At 32.4% G+C, this 17,979-nt stretch overlaps 2 protein-coding genes and 1 long non-coding RNA gene across 4 annotated transcripts; 2 read left to right on the top strand and 1 right to left on the bottom strand.

Annotated features, from left to right (window-relative positions):
• The first annotated feature begins 431 nt into the window (after nt 1–431).
• On the top strand, nt 432–3,192 carry LOC123197582. The gene is made up of 2 exons (XM_044611899.1): nt 432–1,359; nt 1,788–3,192. The coding sequence occupies exons 1-2, from the start codon at nt 508–510 to the stop codon at nt 2,949–2,951; spliced, it is 2,016 nt and encodes a 671-aa protein (XP_044467834.1). The 5' UTR covers nt 432–507; the 3' UTR covers nt 2,952–3,192.
• A 936-nt stretch (nt 3,193–4,128) lies between these two features.
• Nucleotides 4,129–6,198, top strand: LOC123197581. 2 transcript variants are annotated; one of them, XR_006497887.1, is made up of 3 exons: nt 4,129–4,204; nt 4,290–4,726; nt 5,942–6,198. It is a non-coding gene; the product is annotated as an uncharacterized LOC123197581 (long non-coding RNA). The 2 variants fall into 2 exon arrangements; XR_006497886.1 differs by lacking the exon at nt 4,129–4,204 and having other exon boundaries at nt 4,218–4,726.
• A 1,592-nt stretch (nt 6,199–7,790) lies between these two features.
• LOC123197580 (V-type proton ATPase subunit d2) lies at nt 7,791–11,721 on the bottom strand. Its single transcript, XM_044611898.1, has 10 exons — nt 11,319–11,721; nt 10,439–10,559; nt 10,132–10,239; nt 9,945–10,047; nt 9,389–9,469; nt 9,191–9,276; nt 9,008–9,067; nt 8,875–8,923; nt 8,316–8,450; nt 7,791–8,203 (listed from the first exon to the last, which is right to left on the bottom strand). Exons 1-10 carry the CDS (start codon nt 11,497–11,499, stop codon nt 8,072–8,074), a joined length of 1,056 nt encoding a protein of 351 aa, XP_044467833.1. The 5' UTR covers nt 11,500–11,721; the 3' UTR covers nt 7,791–8,071.
• Nucleotides 11,722–17,979: the final 6,258 nt, after the last annotated feature.

Genomic DNA, 17,979 nt, shown 5'->3' with positions numbered 1-17,979 from the left:
AATTTTTTTTTTTCTTATAAATCTTAAAAATAAAATTACGATAAATTGTAATTAGTTTATTGGATTGAACTAAATGTTGCAAGCAATGTTACAAACCCAATGTTGAAATGGGCTTGGGCCACTCAACTAGACTCCACCAATTATATTAAAAGCAGTCAATTTTTTTGTTTCAATAAAATTAAATTTTTAAATTTTTATTATTAATTTATTTGTTGTATAGTAAAATTTGAAAATTTTATTTTTAATAAAAAATCTAAATTCAATTTTTTTAATAGTAAAAGAAAAACGAAAGCCTCTTAATAAATTAAAAAATAGCTCAACTCCGGAACTGTTATCCTCGTAAAATTTAGATTTAATTCTTTATTTTTCATAAGGTAAATATACATTTAAATATCCAAAACAGCCCTAGAATTATATTTACTAACCATCGCACCCTAAAGTGTCTTCAGTTCTTCGATATTAACTATTAAGTTGCTTTCGGCAGAACCCAATTACGACTTCACAGAGATGACCACCTTCATCCTCCTCCATCTTCTCCTCATCTCCGCCGTGTCCTCCGCCGCTCCGATCCCCGGCCTTGACACTTTTCTGACCCACCACGCCCGTCTAGATCATCACTCCTCCAATGACTCCTTCAGTTCCCTCCCCTCCTCCCTCAAATCTTCCCTCTCCAACTCTAACTCTCTCCTCCAAATCTCCTCCCTAATCTCCTCTCTCCTCTCTCTCTCCGTCCCCGTTTCCCTCCACGTCAGACTCGTGGGCCCCACCTCCACTTTCCCTTCCTCTGCTCCTTCCCTCCTCCACTCCTACTTATCCGCCGCCCACGCCTCCTCCCGCTTCCACGTCATCTCCGATCACTCCGACGTCCATTCTCTCTCCGTTTCTCACTTACCGCACGTCGACATCTCGCTTTCCCCTTCTCTCTCGTCCCGTCTCTCTCAGACCCTCGAAGCGCTCTTGACTTCTTCGATCTCGCCGCTTCGGCAAGCGCTTGTTCCCGTATCGTACGAGCCCATCGATGAGCTAATTAAGCAGGATTTTGAGAAGGAGAAAGGGGGAAATGGGGTTTATATTTACTTGCTTTCTCTGGGGTCTATGGGGAAGAGTTATGCTTATAGTTACAGCCATGGGGATTCTTCGCCAGGGTTTACAAAGTGTTTGGGGAGCATCTGGACTGGGAAAGAGAGGTATATTTGGGTTGATCTTGGTGCTGGACCGGTGGATTATGGGCCAGCTTTGTCAGGTGATGGGGTTTTGGCTAAGGGTGAGTTTCATCCTTTTGCCGCGTTTCATGGTCGTCCTAAGTCGCAAAAGGCGCTTCTTGCTGATCTAGCTTCGCTGGTTTGGAGTGCTTACAATGTAAGCTGTTTTTAAGTGTTTAGATAATACTAGGTATCTTAAATGATGTGTTTTTTTTATGTGGCATTGATGTGTTAATAATAAGTTAATGTAGTTAGTAATATGCCAATTCTACATCGGAAAATACATCAGTTGAGCCCAAGTGAAATTTCTCTGCATCACTTACTTCTTTAGGATTGTTGAAATGTGTTGACTTTATGAGTTGAATTTTATGCTTTTAGTGTTTGATTAATGTTACCGGTCCCAGTAATATCTTCCTGTAAATGATGATTTAGTGATATGTCCATTTCACATAGGATGATTATCACTTGTGATAGGAAAATGAGGATACTATTATTTACTTAGGTGTTTCCAATTTTTAGTTAGTTGATTGGTGGTGATTTTATGTGTTTATTGAATATTTTTGGTTGTTGGTTTCTGTTTTTTAGGTGCTTGTTGTGCCTTCTTTGAGGATTCCAGTGTATTTTGAGAACTCGTTGATTGTTCAGTTTATTCATGTATATGGGTCAGAAAGTGGAGCGGATTCAAGTGGCTTGGATTGGAAAACAGTTGAGAGGTCATTTAAGGATGAGGTTCATGATGGTGGATTGTTACTGGGAGATCAGTCTTTGAGCTTCAAGAATTATAAGGTTGATTTTGCGGAGTGTTCGATTTGTTCCTATGCGATTACAAAGTCAATTAATTCTTATACATCGAGGTTTTTGTTTGATAATTATACGTTGATTGTGAGTGAGTATCTGGACTCAAAGAAATTGCATCGTATACTCTCTGAGTCGGCTGAGGAGTTTAGGAGGGTGGCAGGGATCCCTGAGGAAGATTTTGGGAGGGTTCTTCCTGTTTATGTCTTTGATCTTGACTATAATATGCTGTTGTTGCTTGATCGGTACCACCAATCTGTTGCCTTTAGAGATATGGTTATTGCAGTGAGGACAAAGAATTCTCAGACTGTGAGTGATTATAGCTGTAATGGCCGTCACGTGTTTACTCATACAAGGGAGCTAGAACGACCTCTTGTTGGTTCGATTTTGCAGAGTATGTGGGGAGTGTCGCCAACCCATTTATCATGGAGTCCAACACATAATAATACTTTAGTAGATTACACATGGAGTATTGGGCAGACACCATTTGGGCCATTCTCAGAGATTTCATCATTATCTTTTGTACAGAAGGATGCAGCTCGGAGGAATGTTCTCTTGACTTCATTGAATTATAGCATAACAAGTGCTGTTGATGTTCTTGAATCCGTAGCTGCTCATGGCGGGGACAGGAAACTTCTTAAACAAAAGCAGCATGTTGAGTTTGTGCAGAGGTGGAACTTATTCAAGTACAAGCTGGACAAGGCCGTTGCTGCTTTGTCACATTTTGACTTTGAGATGGCTCTGTATTACTTGAGGTCTTCAGATCACGACCTTTATACCATGCATTCTCTTGTATACCATGCATCTCAAGAACTGGAAGCAGCACTTGTTTGTTTCAGGGATCCACCACTTCCGTGGGGTTCACTCTCAATGACTGCTGTGGGTTTCTTTGGTCTCTTTTTTGTATATGCAAAAAGAGACAAATTTTTTAGAAACAAGAGAAAGCAATTTTGAAGCTTTAGAAGAACAAAAGTTTGTATTATTTGAACACAAAAACTACATGTTTTTAATTGACAGAGTTAAAGAGTGTTAGAATTATCAAGATCAGAATTGCACAAAACTTGTACTGTAGCTCTAGATGCAGTTTTTCTCTGTTGCTTAACTGTTCAATACTCAATAGCTTCTTGTTATCTGTCAGGTGTGTTGTAAGTTTTGAATTGCCAGATAAATGTTGCTAGAACGAAATTTATCCGAATTCTGTAGTAGTCAGAATGCTTTTTTTTCTTTTATTTCTTTTTACTGAAGGCATGTGACCATTTATCTATTATTGCAATTTGTTTATTTTGAGTCTTTGACTATTACATTATGGATAGGCTTAGCTTACAATCCGATGCATTCCAGGTTTACATAACTGCCACCGCTGTTGACATCCATGTAGTTCATTTGATCCAGGAGCCATGATATCAGTGGTTTGCTGCAAATATCAGAGATTAAACTATTGAGTCTGGGTTTTTACTAAGACAATTCATCAGTAAATGATGGAATGGATGTCAATTTATGCAAATCAACAGACTGGCTTTCTTATATTATTAGTAATATAGAAGCCAAGCTAAGCTAGTATTATAGTTCCCTTAAGTATACATTGCCACCGCTGTTATCAGTTATCTTGGCTGTTAAGATCATGCAGAATTCTGGAAGGTATTGCAGGTTGATCTATAATCTTTTTTGTTTTTTTTTTTTTTTTTTGAACAACAAAATCAGGCAATGACTCAGGTTAGTGAGTTAACAGAAACATCAAATTTTAGTGGGCAGAGGATCAGTCAGGAATCCATTACATGCATAATTTGATAAAGCTTTCTATGGAGAATGCAACTTTTAACACTAATCACTGATAATGGTAGATTTAAGTTGAGCTAAACCTAAACAAAGATTAGCTCGAATTTAATTTAAATCCAAAATGATTAACTTAAAATTAAGCTCAACTTGTTCAAATCATTGAATTAAAAGGATTGTTCAAAATGATAAAAATTGTCAACGGGGTGAATATTACTATAGTGATGTCAGTATAGTAAAAAGGTGAAAATTGTACAATAATCGGAGCTTATCAAATCCTACCCCAAATCACAAATAAAGTATTTCGACCTTATATTTTATTGGTATTCCATGCTGAGTTAAATGATTAACACCAATTTAATATCATTCGTGCATGATAATCCAACGATTGGAAAGGATCGTACCATTGGATTGAATGAAGGTGAAGCTTTTGGGTATAGTGTTACTTTTTAAACTTTATGGGTTAACGGTTTCCCAATTCTAGGGAGAAATTTAAACTAATTAATATACCCCTTTCAGCGCAGCTGATCATCCGTTGCCCCTGCCCTTTCTAATCTTCTCAACTTCCCTCGTCTCTTTCAACACTCAAACCCGCACAGTCAAAGGGATTGGGAAAAACGACTAAACAATACACAAACTTCGAGAGAAGAACAAGAAGGCATTTGGGCTTAAATTTAGAACTCAAAAATAAGGCCAGATTCGGCACATTAGAGAAGAGAGCAGAACAAGGTGAGTCACCCGGTATCTGAAGTCAAATGGGTTTTTCAATGTCTGGTTGTGTTGCAGATTTACTTGAATTTGGGGGATGCTATGGAATCAGGTTTCCTTTTTCTGTTGGATATTGAACGTTTCGAAATTTTCATTAAAAAGTCGCCGAAATTTTTTTCCTGCTCAATTTATGGGCTTCTAGTGGCCGGAAAACGATTTATCAGAGAATTTTAAATCCACATTATGCGGTAAATTTTCCTTATTAGGGTTTTCAATTTCTCGTCTTTTCCTTTGTCCCGGTTTTTTTATTGCAGGAAACTCACAATGGAAGTGAAAATCTTGCTTATGCTTTTGCTGTACATCTGCCTTTTATTATCTTGAATTTTATTGTAACATACCGCTCTAATAGTTTGGCCTCCACTGTCAAAAATAGAGTCCGGTAAGGGGTGAATGTAGCACCTTTCACAAATCTCAAGAGATATGGAGTCTCTATATATATCAAATATCTGTTCTGTATTTTATCGATATAAAATTTACTTAAATTCGTTATATTATACTCTCATACAACTGAAACTCATTGATGAGCTGTGATTAGTTCATCAAAATCCTATTTCATAGTTGAGTAATACTATATGCATGTGTACAAATATGGTACAAATGTTGATATGTGGTCGGCATTTGTATTCATATATGTGCTCTTTGTTAGTACATGTGGTGTCATACTTTTATTGTAGACGATACGAAAGAGATTTGTATAATTACTGTTGTGTGTTCTAGTGAAAGGTTGGGAAGATTATAATACAAATCCACATTTTTGTTATTTGTTTGAGTGATTTGTAGTCAATTGCTATGTCAGCTTACTTACGTAGTAGTCATTGACTGAATTTCACAGAGTTAATCCTTAACCTAGTTTCTCTTGAACTTGTATGAACAGAGTATGTTCTCTTCATCTCCTGTACATCTTTTCTATCTCAGTTTAGCAGCAACATATTTGGATGAATTTGTTGACATTGTTGTGTGATATGAGTAAGGGTGGATTTGATGCAAGTCAAGTTTGAAGTCAGTTTAAGTTCAGATCAAAGGGATAATGCCCGTTTTGAGCTTTCAAACTGGTAAAAAGTGTTACCAAAAGTTTGCTGGCGGTGTAAGCAATATCGTCAGTAAGATATACAATATTATCGATAAAATAAACAATATCACTGGGTAGACAAACAAATTGATTTTCAACCAAACTACTGAGTTAGAGTTCTAACTCGAAATAGACTCGTTCGAGTCAAACTGTGAATTTGATTAAAGTTAGCTAGGATCAAATCCACCCCTAGATATGAGTTTTGTTTTTGTTTGAGTGCAAACAAGTCTCATGAATTTTGAGGCTGGATGATGCAATTCATGTTATGCATTATTCACACACTTCTTCTGTAATATGCTGAAACCATTTATGCTCCTTGTATGATTCTTTTTAGGTGGCATGCCGTAGCCGCATGGACTTGGGATGCACAAGATGAAACCTGTGGAATTTGTAGGATGGCTTTTGATGGTTGCTGTCCTGACTGTAAACTCCCTGGGGATGATTGCCCTCTGAGTAGCTAACTTTAGTCGCTTCAATGACCTTTGATGTTATTTATGGTGCCAATTTGGTCAATGGCGTTGGACAAGTATTGTGAAACTCTTAATCTAATATCCCGACTCATTGTTAAAATAATGTTCATTTTAGATATTCATCACACTATTAAAATATTATAATTTTTAACATAGGATTTGTCATTGTTTAGTTTTTAGGACTTGGTAAACTAAAACGTATTTTAATAATTTAAAAACTTACCGATTATTTAACCAATCTTAAGAATAATGCTCAAATAATGTGAGATATGTATACATATTCAGTATCTATCACGTGCTTTGTTGATATAAACTATTAAAACGTATTTTAATAGTTTAAAAACTGACAGATTATTTAACCAATCTTATAAATAATGCTCAAATAATATGAAATATGTATATATATTCAATATCTATCACGTGTTTTGTTGATATAAGATTTGCCTAAAAATGTTACATTATCGATAAAACATGAGAGATATAATAAAGTATATATACGTATTTCACATTGTTTGAGTATGATAAAATAAGAGTAGTTGAATAATTTATGAACTCAAAAAATATTTTGTATTACAAAACCCAAAAAATAAAATTATAATTAATTGTATGTTCAAAGTGAACAATATTTTAATAGTGAGACTGAGTATTGAACCATAATGTCACGCATGTATTCTTTAGCTTTATTGACGATCGTTATGTTGCAGTATGGCGTGCCTGCAGCCCTGCTTCCCATCTTCACCGCATCTTAAAATTGGTCAATTCACAAACTCCTCAAGCACATTGTACCGTGTGCCGAAGGGAGTGGCAGTTCAAAGGATGATAACTTTAGCTTGATTGTGTCTAAATTGGTCTTCCCCACTGGATGAGAATTCGATTGTCTGAAGGATGAAGATTTCGGACTGATGTCTATCCTGCACCCTGATTGGCTCTAGTGTCCTGCACCCTGATTGGCTCTAGTGTCTTTGGCTTCTTCTCAAGCACACTGCTATTGCATTAAAAGCTTTTTTCAATTTTCTTGTAAAAACACTGGCATCAAGCAGCATGTTACTGTTTAAGTGGAAGACTTAGTATATTGTACCGTCATTTTTAGATCTTAATGGACTGAAAATTACACACCAAATCAAGTAGATTTGAATCAAGTTAAACTCGAATAAAGGTCAGTTTGAAGTTAACTGATTAGTTGGTGAATAAGAAGACAATTTGTCAAAGATGAAAAGAGAAGAGTTGTAAGAGAATTAAAATAAGAAAGAAGAACCATCAGGAAGATATTAAATCAAACACATAAACAAACTCTGTTAAGGAGTGTAAACATAGGCGTAGAACTTAATTAAAACTACAACAATTCACAATAAAATTTGGCATAAAAGGTCCAGAAGCAAATGCACTTAGATCAATAATATTTCATATACAAATAAAGGGTATCGACAGGTACAAACAATCTAAACACTTATAATTTGACATCCATAAGCACCAAACACCCTTGTAATTGGACACCCATTAAAAGCCAGGCTTTACCTTATGACCGACCTTGCACATCCAAGAAACATTCCAATGTTGTCATGTAAAATATTGTGCAAGAAACAGCTTAAATGCAGGATAGTAGTAGTTTGAAAAAGAATATTTGAAAATATTTTGACATGTTTTTTATTCATTGTTCTCAAATTGATAAAATCAATTATTCCGCACAAGTAATTATCTTTAAGAGAAGAAAAATGAAGCGTTGAAACTACTACTTCTATTAACACCATTGTTCTGCATCATGAAAAGCTACAGAACCTTGTCCTCGGATCGATATTATATAAGATGATGAATCATAAATACAAGATCTCTCAAGTCTCAATTAAAATAACCATGAAAAGAAACACATACAATTTTTATTTCTCTCTATCACAAATCCTGTTATTGCTGCAGCCAGGTGAACATCTGTCATTGATGGGAACTGAAGACGATGAATAGAGAAGAAGGTGATTATTTCTTACAGAGTTGAAGCGAAACTAAAATATGAAAACCACACTGTCATGAACTCTTGACTTCTGGTTCTGAGCCACACATTCAGAAATCCACATCAGGTTCCTGATCTCCTGCTCCCTCAGCCTCATGTATGCAAAGAAGACGCCATAATGGAACTGCAGGTAAGAAAATGCAAGGATGAGTTACTTCAACGCAGTCAAAATATAAAGAGCATTAGTGTTTAAGTAAATTAAGGAGCATTTCTTGGAAACTGGATTTCATACAAACCTGCTGCTCAAATGCTAAGCAGAGCCTTTTCACCTCCTCCTCATAAAATGCCTTGTCAAGCATTTGGCTCTCTCCATATGACAATTTAGAAAAGATGGACTGATATGGAGGATAGTTTTCCATCACAGCACGAACCTACATTAGCAACACACAGATAAGCAACATATGTAATTACATTCTAAAGTGCAAACAAATAAAAAGATTAACCCTCATATCCAATTCATCAAAACCTTGCATCATGCACAAAGCATAACAACTTAGCATGTTTTCAAAAAACTGGTTGGAGTTTGGACAAAGAATGAATAATACAAAAAATAGGTAACTGGCAAAAAAAGCCTCCGTGGAAGAACCCAAAACACAACAGGGCTCATTCAATATTCAGTTCAAAATATAGACTAACATGAAATATATAGAGATAGACCTCTATATGGTACAGAGAATGGAAGCAACAAACGACAAAAACTCTTGCCCATGCACCAACAACCCATAACTCACAAACACCAGAATAAATGATCATCCATCATTTTTCAAAGCTGCTTAAGTGAAATTGAATACAAACCTGATCTATATCCTCACAGACAGCAAGTTCCTCATGGCCATAGGGATAACTGTACATAAGCAAATTATTGTAAGAGAAACATATTAAAGCAGCAGACGAACTAATGTGAGACTTAATTGAGTCAAGAGCTTACAGTAACCCAAAGTTCGAGTACAGTTTCCGACGATCATCCCGGGTAAGCTCAGTCCCAATACTGCAGACCAACAAAAACAAATTATTAAGAATTAAATCTACTAAAATTCAGAATAGAAAAAAACATTGTAGATATATAAATATATGTTAAATTTCTGTGGGCAAGCCAAAATAGTAATAGTACCTATTTATGGTGATATTAACAGCCCTTCTGTCAGCCTCAAAAGCTAGTAGGTCAGACATGATCTCTGCAGTGGCACCACCCAATTTCTATCGGAAAAAACAGATTACACATGATAAGGAAATAGTAAGTAAGAAAAATTTGGATTTGAAAAGGGGGGAGAGGAAAGGGGATCATTCTTGATTTAGCAATCAACCTAACCTGACAAAACTTGTAAAAATCTTCAAGGTAAGCCTTGTAAAGAGTGTTCCTCATTATTTCAATGTTCATATCATCCAAGTCCTACAAGGGAATAACTTGAATGAATTAGCAAAAAGGTTACTTATAAAGTATAAACTGAATATAAAATAGAAAAAAAATCTATAAAGACAACATTTCCATGCATAAAGATGACATCCCATTACTCCACAATTAAAACATTACCAAAATTAATGAGGGAAAAAATCATAGAAATGAAAATGTTTCTTTTTTAATTTAACTAAGGACATTAGAAGTTATTATTATTTTTAATAAGGGCATCAGAAAAATGATTCTGTATCATGACTGGAAAAAGTTTATAATTTTTGCCTACCTAAAGGTGTCTTCCAGATTCTTCTTTCAAAAGACTATAAAGCATTTTCAAATATAAAAGAGGGAACTATAGCAGACATTTCTTCAAAGTAAAACACCAACCAACTTTACCCATAACATACAAAAACAACATAAAAGCAAAATATGCTGCAAAATAATCAGCTGACACAAATCATATCATCCATACCTCAGATGTAATACATTCAGAAAAGTATGGAGCTAATGGTGTGTCAACAAGAACCAATCTGTAAAGTTCTCGCATATTTTGAGCAACTGCCAGTGTAGCAATGCTGATAGTGGAAAAGCAAAAATTTTAAGAAAAAATTATGAGTTGCCAAAAGTTTTAAGACCAAAATCACATAGAGTAACCATACCTGTCAAACATGCCCAAAGGATGGCATTTCTCCAATAACTCCTGCACGTCTCTCTCATGCAAGGTTCCAGTAACAATCAAGACAACATTGTCTATCATGTGACCATATCTGGATAAAATAAAAAATAATAATAATTCTACCTCCCTAATAATTGATTTTAGAAAAAAATTAAAGGACCAAATTCACCTCAACACCTATTTCAAACAAAGCTCCAATAGGTCAGGCCCAAAAGAACCACCAAGACAACCCAATTTTATACAATATTCAATACAGAAATAATATTAAGAAAAAGAAAAGAACTACTTACGTGATATACTCTAAAAAGGTTGACAAAGGCTCAGTGGCTTGACATAACATGTGTTTATACTCATCAACCAATTTAAGAGTGCACTTCTCCACTATCGTAGTTGTATGCAATGGTGAAGGTTCTGCAAGCAAGTTCAAAGACCAGGTAAGCATGATCAATGAATTATAAGACAAAGAATACTAATTAAAACTAAGCCAATCCATTTAGGTAAAACTGAATAAAACCAGCAGCATAAACTAGCCGTGACATTAAGAAATATTGTAAGCTCATATTTTCCACTTTTCATTGCCCAATTGAGTATGATCATCGGATGACAACTTTCAAATCCAATTTAGCAACATTTACCACACAAAATAAAAATGAATCTACTAACTGAGCTCTAAAAAGAGTCATTCCCCATACACATATCAAGAATACAATTGTGTTATTCATTACCAGTTCATCTCAATCCAATAGAGAAAAAGCATAACGAAGGCTATCGATCACAAATTTCACTTGAAATCAAACATTCTACTCTAAATCAAACCTTAACACCCCCAAATATTTAGATACACAGCTGAAATCACATTTGAAAAGCAAAACAACAATCCCAAATCGTTAAATCAACCACCCACATAAACACACTAAAATCATAACAATAAAACTATATGTACTTATAATGAGTAAGCTAAAACTTGACCAAATCTTGAATCAACATTACACAACAAAAGATCCAAACTTTCACTTCAATTTCTTCTCCAATCCACCAAAAAACACGGTTTCGATAATATAAACTTAATCAGCCACAATCAAAAAACCTAAAACAATTAAAATGAAAACACAACGTTTTCAACTCCAAGACTCCAATCAAATTAGACAACAAAAAAATAACCAAACCCACCGTTTTGGAGGTAGGGACCGTACTCGGTGGCAGAGAGATGCATCTTGATATCATCCAGGGTTTCGCACTGGCACAGATTGTTATAATCGGCGGCCGTCAAGAGCCCCGCCCTGTGCCCCCTCACGATCGCCTCCAGGTAACCGCCGTGAATGTTGAACGTCATTGCTTCGAATCCGTACATCTTTCTCTACAAGTATTGAAACCGAAATTGAAGTAGAAGTCGATGTCGAGAGAAGAGGATGAAAGGTGTAGTACGGTAGCACTAAAATCGAAAACGCCGATCAGATTCGTGGCGAAGACAGATCTGTTTTCAAAATTTAATTCCGAAAGTGTTTCTTGTTTCTTTCTGATTTTTGGTTTGCTAAGTGGATATGGTTGGGTTTAGTAAACATGTGGTGTATCTAGTAAATCTGTGGTGGTGTATTTAGTAAATGTTTGTATTTAATTGCAAAAGTGTTTTCTTCTTTTCCCTTATTTTTGTTTTGTTGTGTGGATTTGGGTGGATTTAGTAAATGTAGCGGTGTATTTAGTATCTCTTATTGAAACAAACCAAGCCCAACTAGTTACATCGTCACGCCAGCCTCATAGCCCTTCAAGACAGTTGGGTCTCTATCTCATCCAACTCCAAAAATATCATTATTTTTTTAACCCAACAACAGTTTCGCCTAGATAAACCATATTAGTAAAGAAAAATTTGAGTCACACTTAACTTAAACTATTAAATTAAACCTCTAATTTGAATTCAGGTTAAACGGAGTTAAACACAAATTCAAATTGAATAGGTTTGATTCGAATCAAACCCTATTTGTTTCAACACTCGAAACTTAACAACAGAGAAATTTGTGGTATTTTTTATGCCTCAGGGGAATATTTTGTCACATTATAATATCTCAGGGGTTTTCAATAAATCATCATATTTTAGGGGAATTATTGTTATTAATATTAAATTGAACCATGTCTTGCCAAAATGCTTCGATGTGGAATCAATGTGCTGGGTGAATCTTGGGGGAAATGTTTTATTATAAGAAGTGGATTTTCTTTTTTTCTTTTTTTTGTCTTTTTTATAACCGCACAAAATATCTTGGAGATAACATTTTTTATAAGCTCTTGGTGGGTCTTAGCTGGGTCGTGGGTTTGGACCCCGTAAACCGCGTTTCAATGAACTTTTAGTAAATCGATTCATCATATTATATATTTATTTAATTTTTTTTTTTTAATAAATCCTATTGAATCGGTCAATAACCTAAACCTTAACACTTCCAACACACACAACTTATAAATATAATATAATCCACAAAATTACGAGTTGTATTATAGACAAGTTTGACCCTCGCCTTTGTCTAATCTAAACCTAATTCAAATTAGGGTTTTAAAAAATATTTGTTAGATTTATATATAATTTTTATGTAATAATTCTCTATATTTGATTGAATATACATAATTTTCTTTATATATCTATCTTAAGAGTTATTTGTTTAATTTAAATTAAGTGTTGAATAAGGTTGATAGAATAACCGAAGAGTAGATCGTTCTGATTAAAGAAAAAATATTAATATGACATAATTATAATTTTAACACGTATTTATTATTTGATAATATAAATTAACAAATGTTTCTAACTCAATAGAACGACTTCAATATGAGTTTATTGATCTTCTGTTTTATATATATGACACGGTAATGAAATTTTAAATAATTTAATAATACATATAAACCTTTAATTTTATATAAATGACATGTCGAGGAAATTGTAAATAATTTAATGATATATAAAAATAAAATCATGTGAGTCGGATCAAACTTAGATATAAAAACACAAATGCATTCTAGTTAAAATAAAAGGTAAGCATAATTTATAAAATCCTTTTGTTGAGTGGGTGTCATTTTTTAGGTCCGCCCACAGGTCGATAAAAATAAAAATATATCGATCTAATTGAAAAATAGCGTATTGAATAGAGTTAAAAAGACAACTTAAAAGTGGATCGCTTCGATTGAAGAAAAAAATAATATTAATATGACATAATTAAAATTTTTTTATGCATTTATTATTTGATAATATAAATTAACAAATGTTTCTAACTCAATAGAAGTCTTCAATTTGACTTTATCGATCATCAATTTTATATAAATGATATATTGATAAAATTGTAAATAATTTAATAATATATTTGAATCTTTAATTTTATATAAGTGACACGTGGGTGAAATTGTAAATAATTAAATAATATATAAAAACAAAATCATGTGAGCCGAATCAAACTTAAATATAAAAATAGATATACATCCTAGTTAGAACAAAAACTAAACATAATTTAAAAAAACTTTTTCGATGAGTGGGCGTCATTTTTTAGGTCCGCCCATAGATAGATGAAAATAAAAATATATTATTTGCAAACCATGGTTTCATAGATTCTTAGTAGGGTAATTATTTTTAATGGAAGGAACTGAATTTTAAATTTATTTTTATTGAAAAAAATACATTTTTTATTTTTTATTAAAATAATTATTATAATTAATTAATTACTATTACTTTTAAAATAGATAATTGTAATTATATTTATTCAATTATTTCAATAAAATAATTCAAAAGTTTAGTTTTTAATAATTTGATATTTCTAAATATTATTATTTTATTAAAATTACATATTTGTTAACCAATATAAATTAGAGCAATTAGGCATATAAAAAACCTATGAATGTGTTATAAAAAGTTACAGCTAATTTAGTTTCCAAACAAGTTGAAAGGGATTTCTTGATTGTGTGAAGATTCTTGGTTTTTCTCACATGGTTTTAGCATTAAAAAGGGATTTGAATTTGAGGAAGAAATCACAATTTCATATTCAATGTTCTTCATAACCTATAGAAAATGAGGGATTACCATATTATAAGATTCGGGTACATTTCGTATCAATAATTTATGAAAGAGATATTAAATTTATATACATATCTCACATTATTTGATAGTGTTAAAAAATGTAAAACTCAAAAGCAAAATTATAATAGATTGTTAGTCAATGTCCTCGCTACAATAAATTTTATATAAGGTGACAAAATATTTGATCTTTTATTTTCTACAAGTTTAAAATCAGAGATTTATATCTTTAAAATTTTATTTTTTAACTTTGAGTGTAACTTTATAAATTATTGGATTCAACTGTAATTTATCAAACTAAACTCGGATAAGTTATTTCTATCTTATGCTTGAATTAAGAACTTTTCAATTGAAAGAGCTCGAGCTTTCTAATACAATCAAGTCAAGCCTGAGTGAAGCAACACCCGGCTTGATTGTTGCTCGCATGAACCTTGAACCATGAAAAACAAGTTAGGTCAAATTATTCTAGAGAATACATTTCTGAAAAGGCAGAAAATGCTTGACTTTGAATATATAAAATTGATGGACAGAAAGAGCTTTCTTCCAAGTAAAGAAGACTCTACTTTTTAGTTTGTTAGGCAGAGAAGAATATTTTGGAGAGAAATCCTAAGCAAACGTTATTCATGAAGAAAGCGAAAGATCAATAATGACTTGAGTTCGCACCTTGCCATTCTTTAATTTGCCCCATCATATGCTTTCATCGACTTCGACTGTTTAGATATTCTCATACATAATTCAAAGAATAACTTCTCAAAAAATGACTAGTTAGAAAAAATAATAACTTGCACTTCGATTCATGGATAGATATTCCTCAACTGATTAATTAGTATTCCTTATGAGTTACTCACTTATAATAACAAATATAAACTTTTTATATACGTCTCTGAGTAGCTAACATTTGACACTTATAATTAGATAACCTTATCGTAAGTTAAACAATGATACTCTTATATACATCTAACAACTTTTTTCAGAACCCTTTAATTTGCGTCCAACCTTTATTGCATTTATTCTATCTCTCATTCTTACTGTAGTGAATATTATGATTAATTAACTAATCTTTATCTTTACTGTCATACTTTGTTTTTTTACTCTAAATTATATATATTAGTGGTGACCAAAATTTTCATCAATATTATAGATCAAAGGCGAGTGAGAATAAACTCAAATAGTTAACAAAACCGGAGTATTAGACTTCTAAGGTAAAGATTTAGATTTAAACTTTTGTCACGTTTGTAAAAATTTAATTTACTCAATAGAGTAATTATAGATTTGGTCAATATGACAAAAGTTGCAATACACATATCTCAATATTAGCTCAAAATAAATAAGTCAAGATTAATTCAAAAGCAAAAATGTTAACGGTTGATTAAATAAATTAAAATTTTGATCTTAATATATAATCTATGAATTTTAAACCTACACTTCTATATTTAATCCCTTAACTTTTGTTACTTGAAGCTACCCCATTGGATCCCTTAGAAAAATCAGTCACCCGTGAAAGTAATTGATTTATTTAAGTATCGTAATTTTAAGAAAATGGAGTTGAATTTTCTTGGAAAAGACAAAAAGGATAAAAATGTTGGAAAATAAAATATGCATGCCGTCGTCCAAAAAAGACTTGACCTAGAAAATGGAGATAATAAAGAAGAATTTTCAAAAGCTTATCATCAACTAATCTTTGTCAATTAGCGGAAAAGACAGCACGCTTATATGACTAGTTCAAAATTAATTAAGGACTTAATTAAGATTAATGAACTTGGCATCGATGTTTCTAGTTTGTTTAGAAAGTCCATCGACGTGACCTCAAGTTGCATGGAAATTTCAAAGAAAACTTCAAACAAAAGATCCTCTATGATTAGATTTCTTGCAATAGGTCTAGTAGCGTGCCGATTTATGCATTATCAGAAGAATATCATGGTCCTTTCTTGTGTGCTCGTATAAACATGCATGAATCATTGCCATCCTAACCTTTCTCGAATGCCATTGCGACGGATTTTCGAAAGGATGTTATAATACTTTTTTAAAATATATACACATAATATTACTCTTTTCTTGTGTAATAAAATTATATATATCATAATATGATTGAATGATTTCAAATTAAAGATAAAATAATATTTAATCAAATGATGATGCATCATATTTATATACTTAATTGTATATTTAAAATGTGAATATATAGAATTACTCTTTCTTGTAAGCAATGGTTTTAAAACCAGATCGGTGATTGAACCGATTATTTCACCAGTTAATAGTTCCACTGGTTCAACCAAAAACTCGTTGGTTCAATTTATTATTAAATTATAATAAACAAATTTTGCTTAAAATTTGGTAAAAAACAAAATCAATCAAGATACCTAAACTTATAATGATTAGAACATATCATTTCTAAGAAGTGATAATTATTCATTTGATTTCAATTAAATAATTAGATGAAAAAAATGTTCTCATCTCATGATTAACAAAAAAACATAATTCTCCAAGTCATTGTCTATAGAAAACATTTCAATGAATATGAGATACTTTTTTTTTTTTTCATTTTATTTTTGAACTTATATTTTCCTTACAAACCTTTAGAAATTCATCTAATTTAATATAAAATAATTAAAATTTCTAAAAATAACCTAAAATTTGGTTAAATATGATTTTAATTGGTTCATCTAATTCACTAGTTTTGATAAGATTTGATAATCAATAAGAAAATCATATTTTAATATTAATTGGATCGAACTTAAAGCTAGTTCTCAATTCAATCGATTGAACCGATTTTGAAAACAATGCTCGTAAGTATATACGAACATATACAATTTGTCACCACCCTAACATTACCGAATCCCAGTTGAACTGGTTTTGAAAACGATGCTCATAAGTATGTACGAACTTATATTTTAAACTTATATTTTCTTTACAAACCTTTAGAAATTCATCTAATCTAATATAAAATAATTAAATTATTAAAAAAATAATTAAAATTTCTAAAAATAACCTAAAATTTGATTAAATCTGATTTTAATTGGTTCATCTAGTTTACTAGTTTTGATTAGATTTGATCGAATCAATAAAAAAAATCATATTTTAATATTAATTAGATCAAACTTAAAGCTAGTTTTCAATTTAATCAATTAAACTGATTTTGAAAACGATGCTCGTAAGTATATATAAACATATACAATTTGTCACCACCCTAACATTACCAAATGCCTAGTTGAACTGGTTTTGAAAACAATGCTCGTAAGTATGTACGAACATGTACAATTTGTTGCCACCCTAACCTTTCCGAATGCCTTATGCGTGATAGTTGTGATTGTGAAGGATGAGCAAAAACTTTGTTTCCATGCACATACCAAAAAACGAATGCGAAAAACAAAAACAAAGAAGGAAAAATCAAATTAAGTTACACGAGGCAGGCAAACACCTTGCAAGCTTCTTGAATCTGCGTGCTGAGTGAAACGAAAGGCCATTAAACCAGGCAGAAAACGCAGAAAACAAAGAGTTTTTCTGAAAGTATTTTCGTCTTTTTAGAATGAAAACAAGTTTAAGTTCGTTCCACCTACCACTTTAGCCCTTCGTCAATTGTCTTGTTGTCAAAGTTTACGTTACAAATTCTTATTGATTCAGCAAGATTAATGTGACCTAAATTGCATCCTTTCTGGATGCCAAACACGATAATTTATTACATAAATTAAACAATTAAGAGGAATAAAATATTAATTTATTCACCGTTCTAGTTCAAAACTTGAATAGGGTTTTTGTTGATTTTACCATGTTATCCTTCTGTTTTTATTG

This window comes from Mangifera indica, chromosome 15, assembly GCF_011075055.1.
Source record: "Mangifera indica cultivar Alphonso chromosome 15, CATAS_Mindica_2.1, whole genome shotgun sequence".
Taxonomy (NCBI): Eukaryota; Viridiplantae; Streptophyta; class Magnoliopsida; order Sapindales; family Anacardiaceae; genus Mangifera; species Mangifera indica.
Note: the sequence above shows the minus strand (reverse complement) of the source record. Positions and strands in the feature narration are given on the sequence as shown.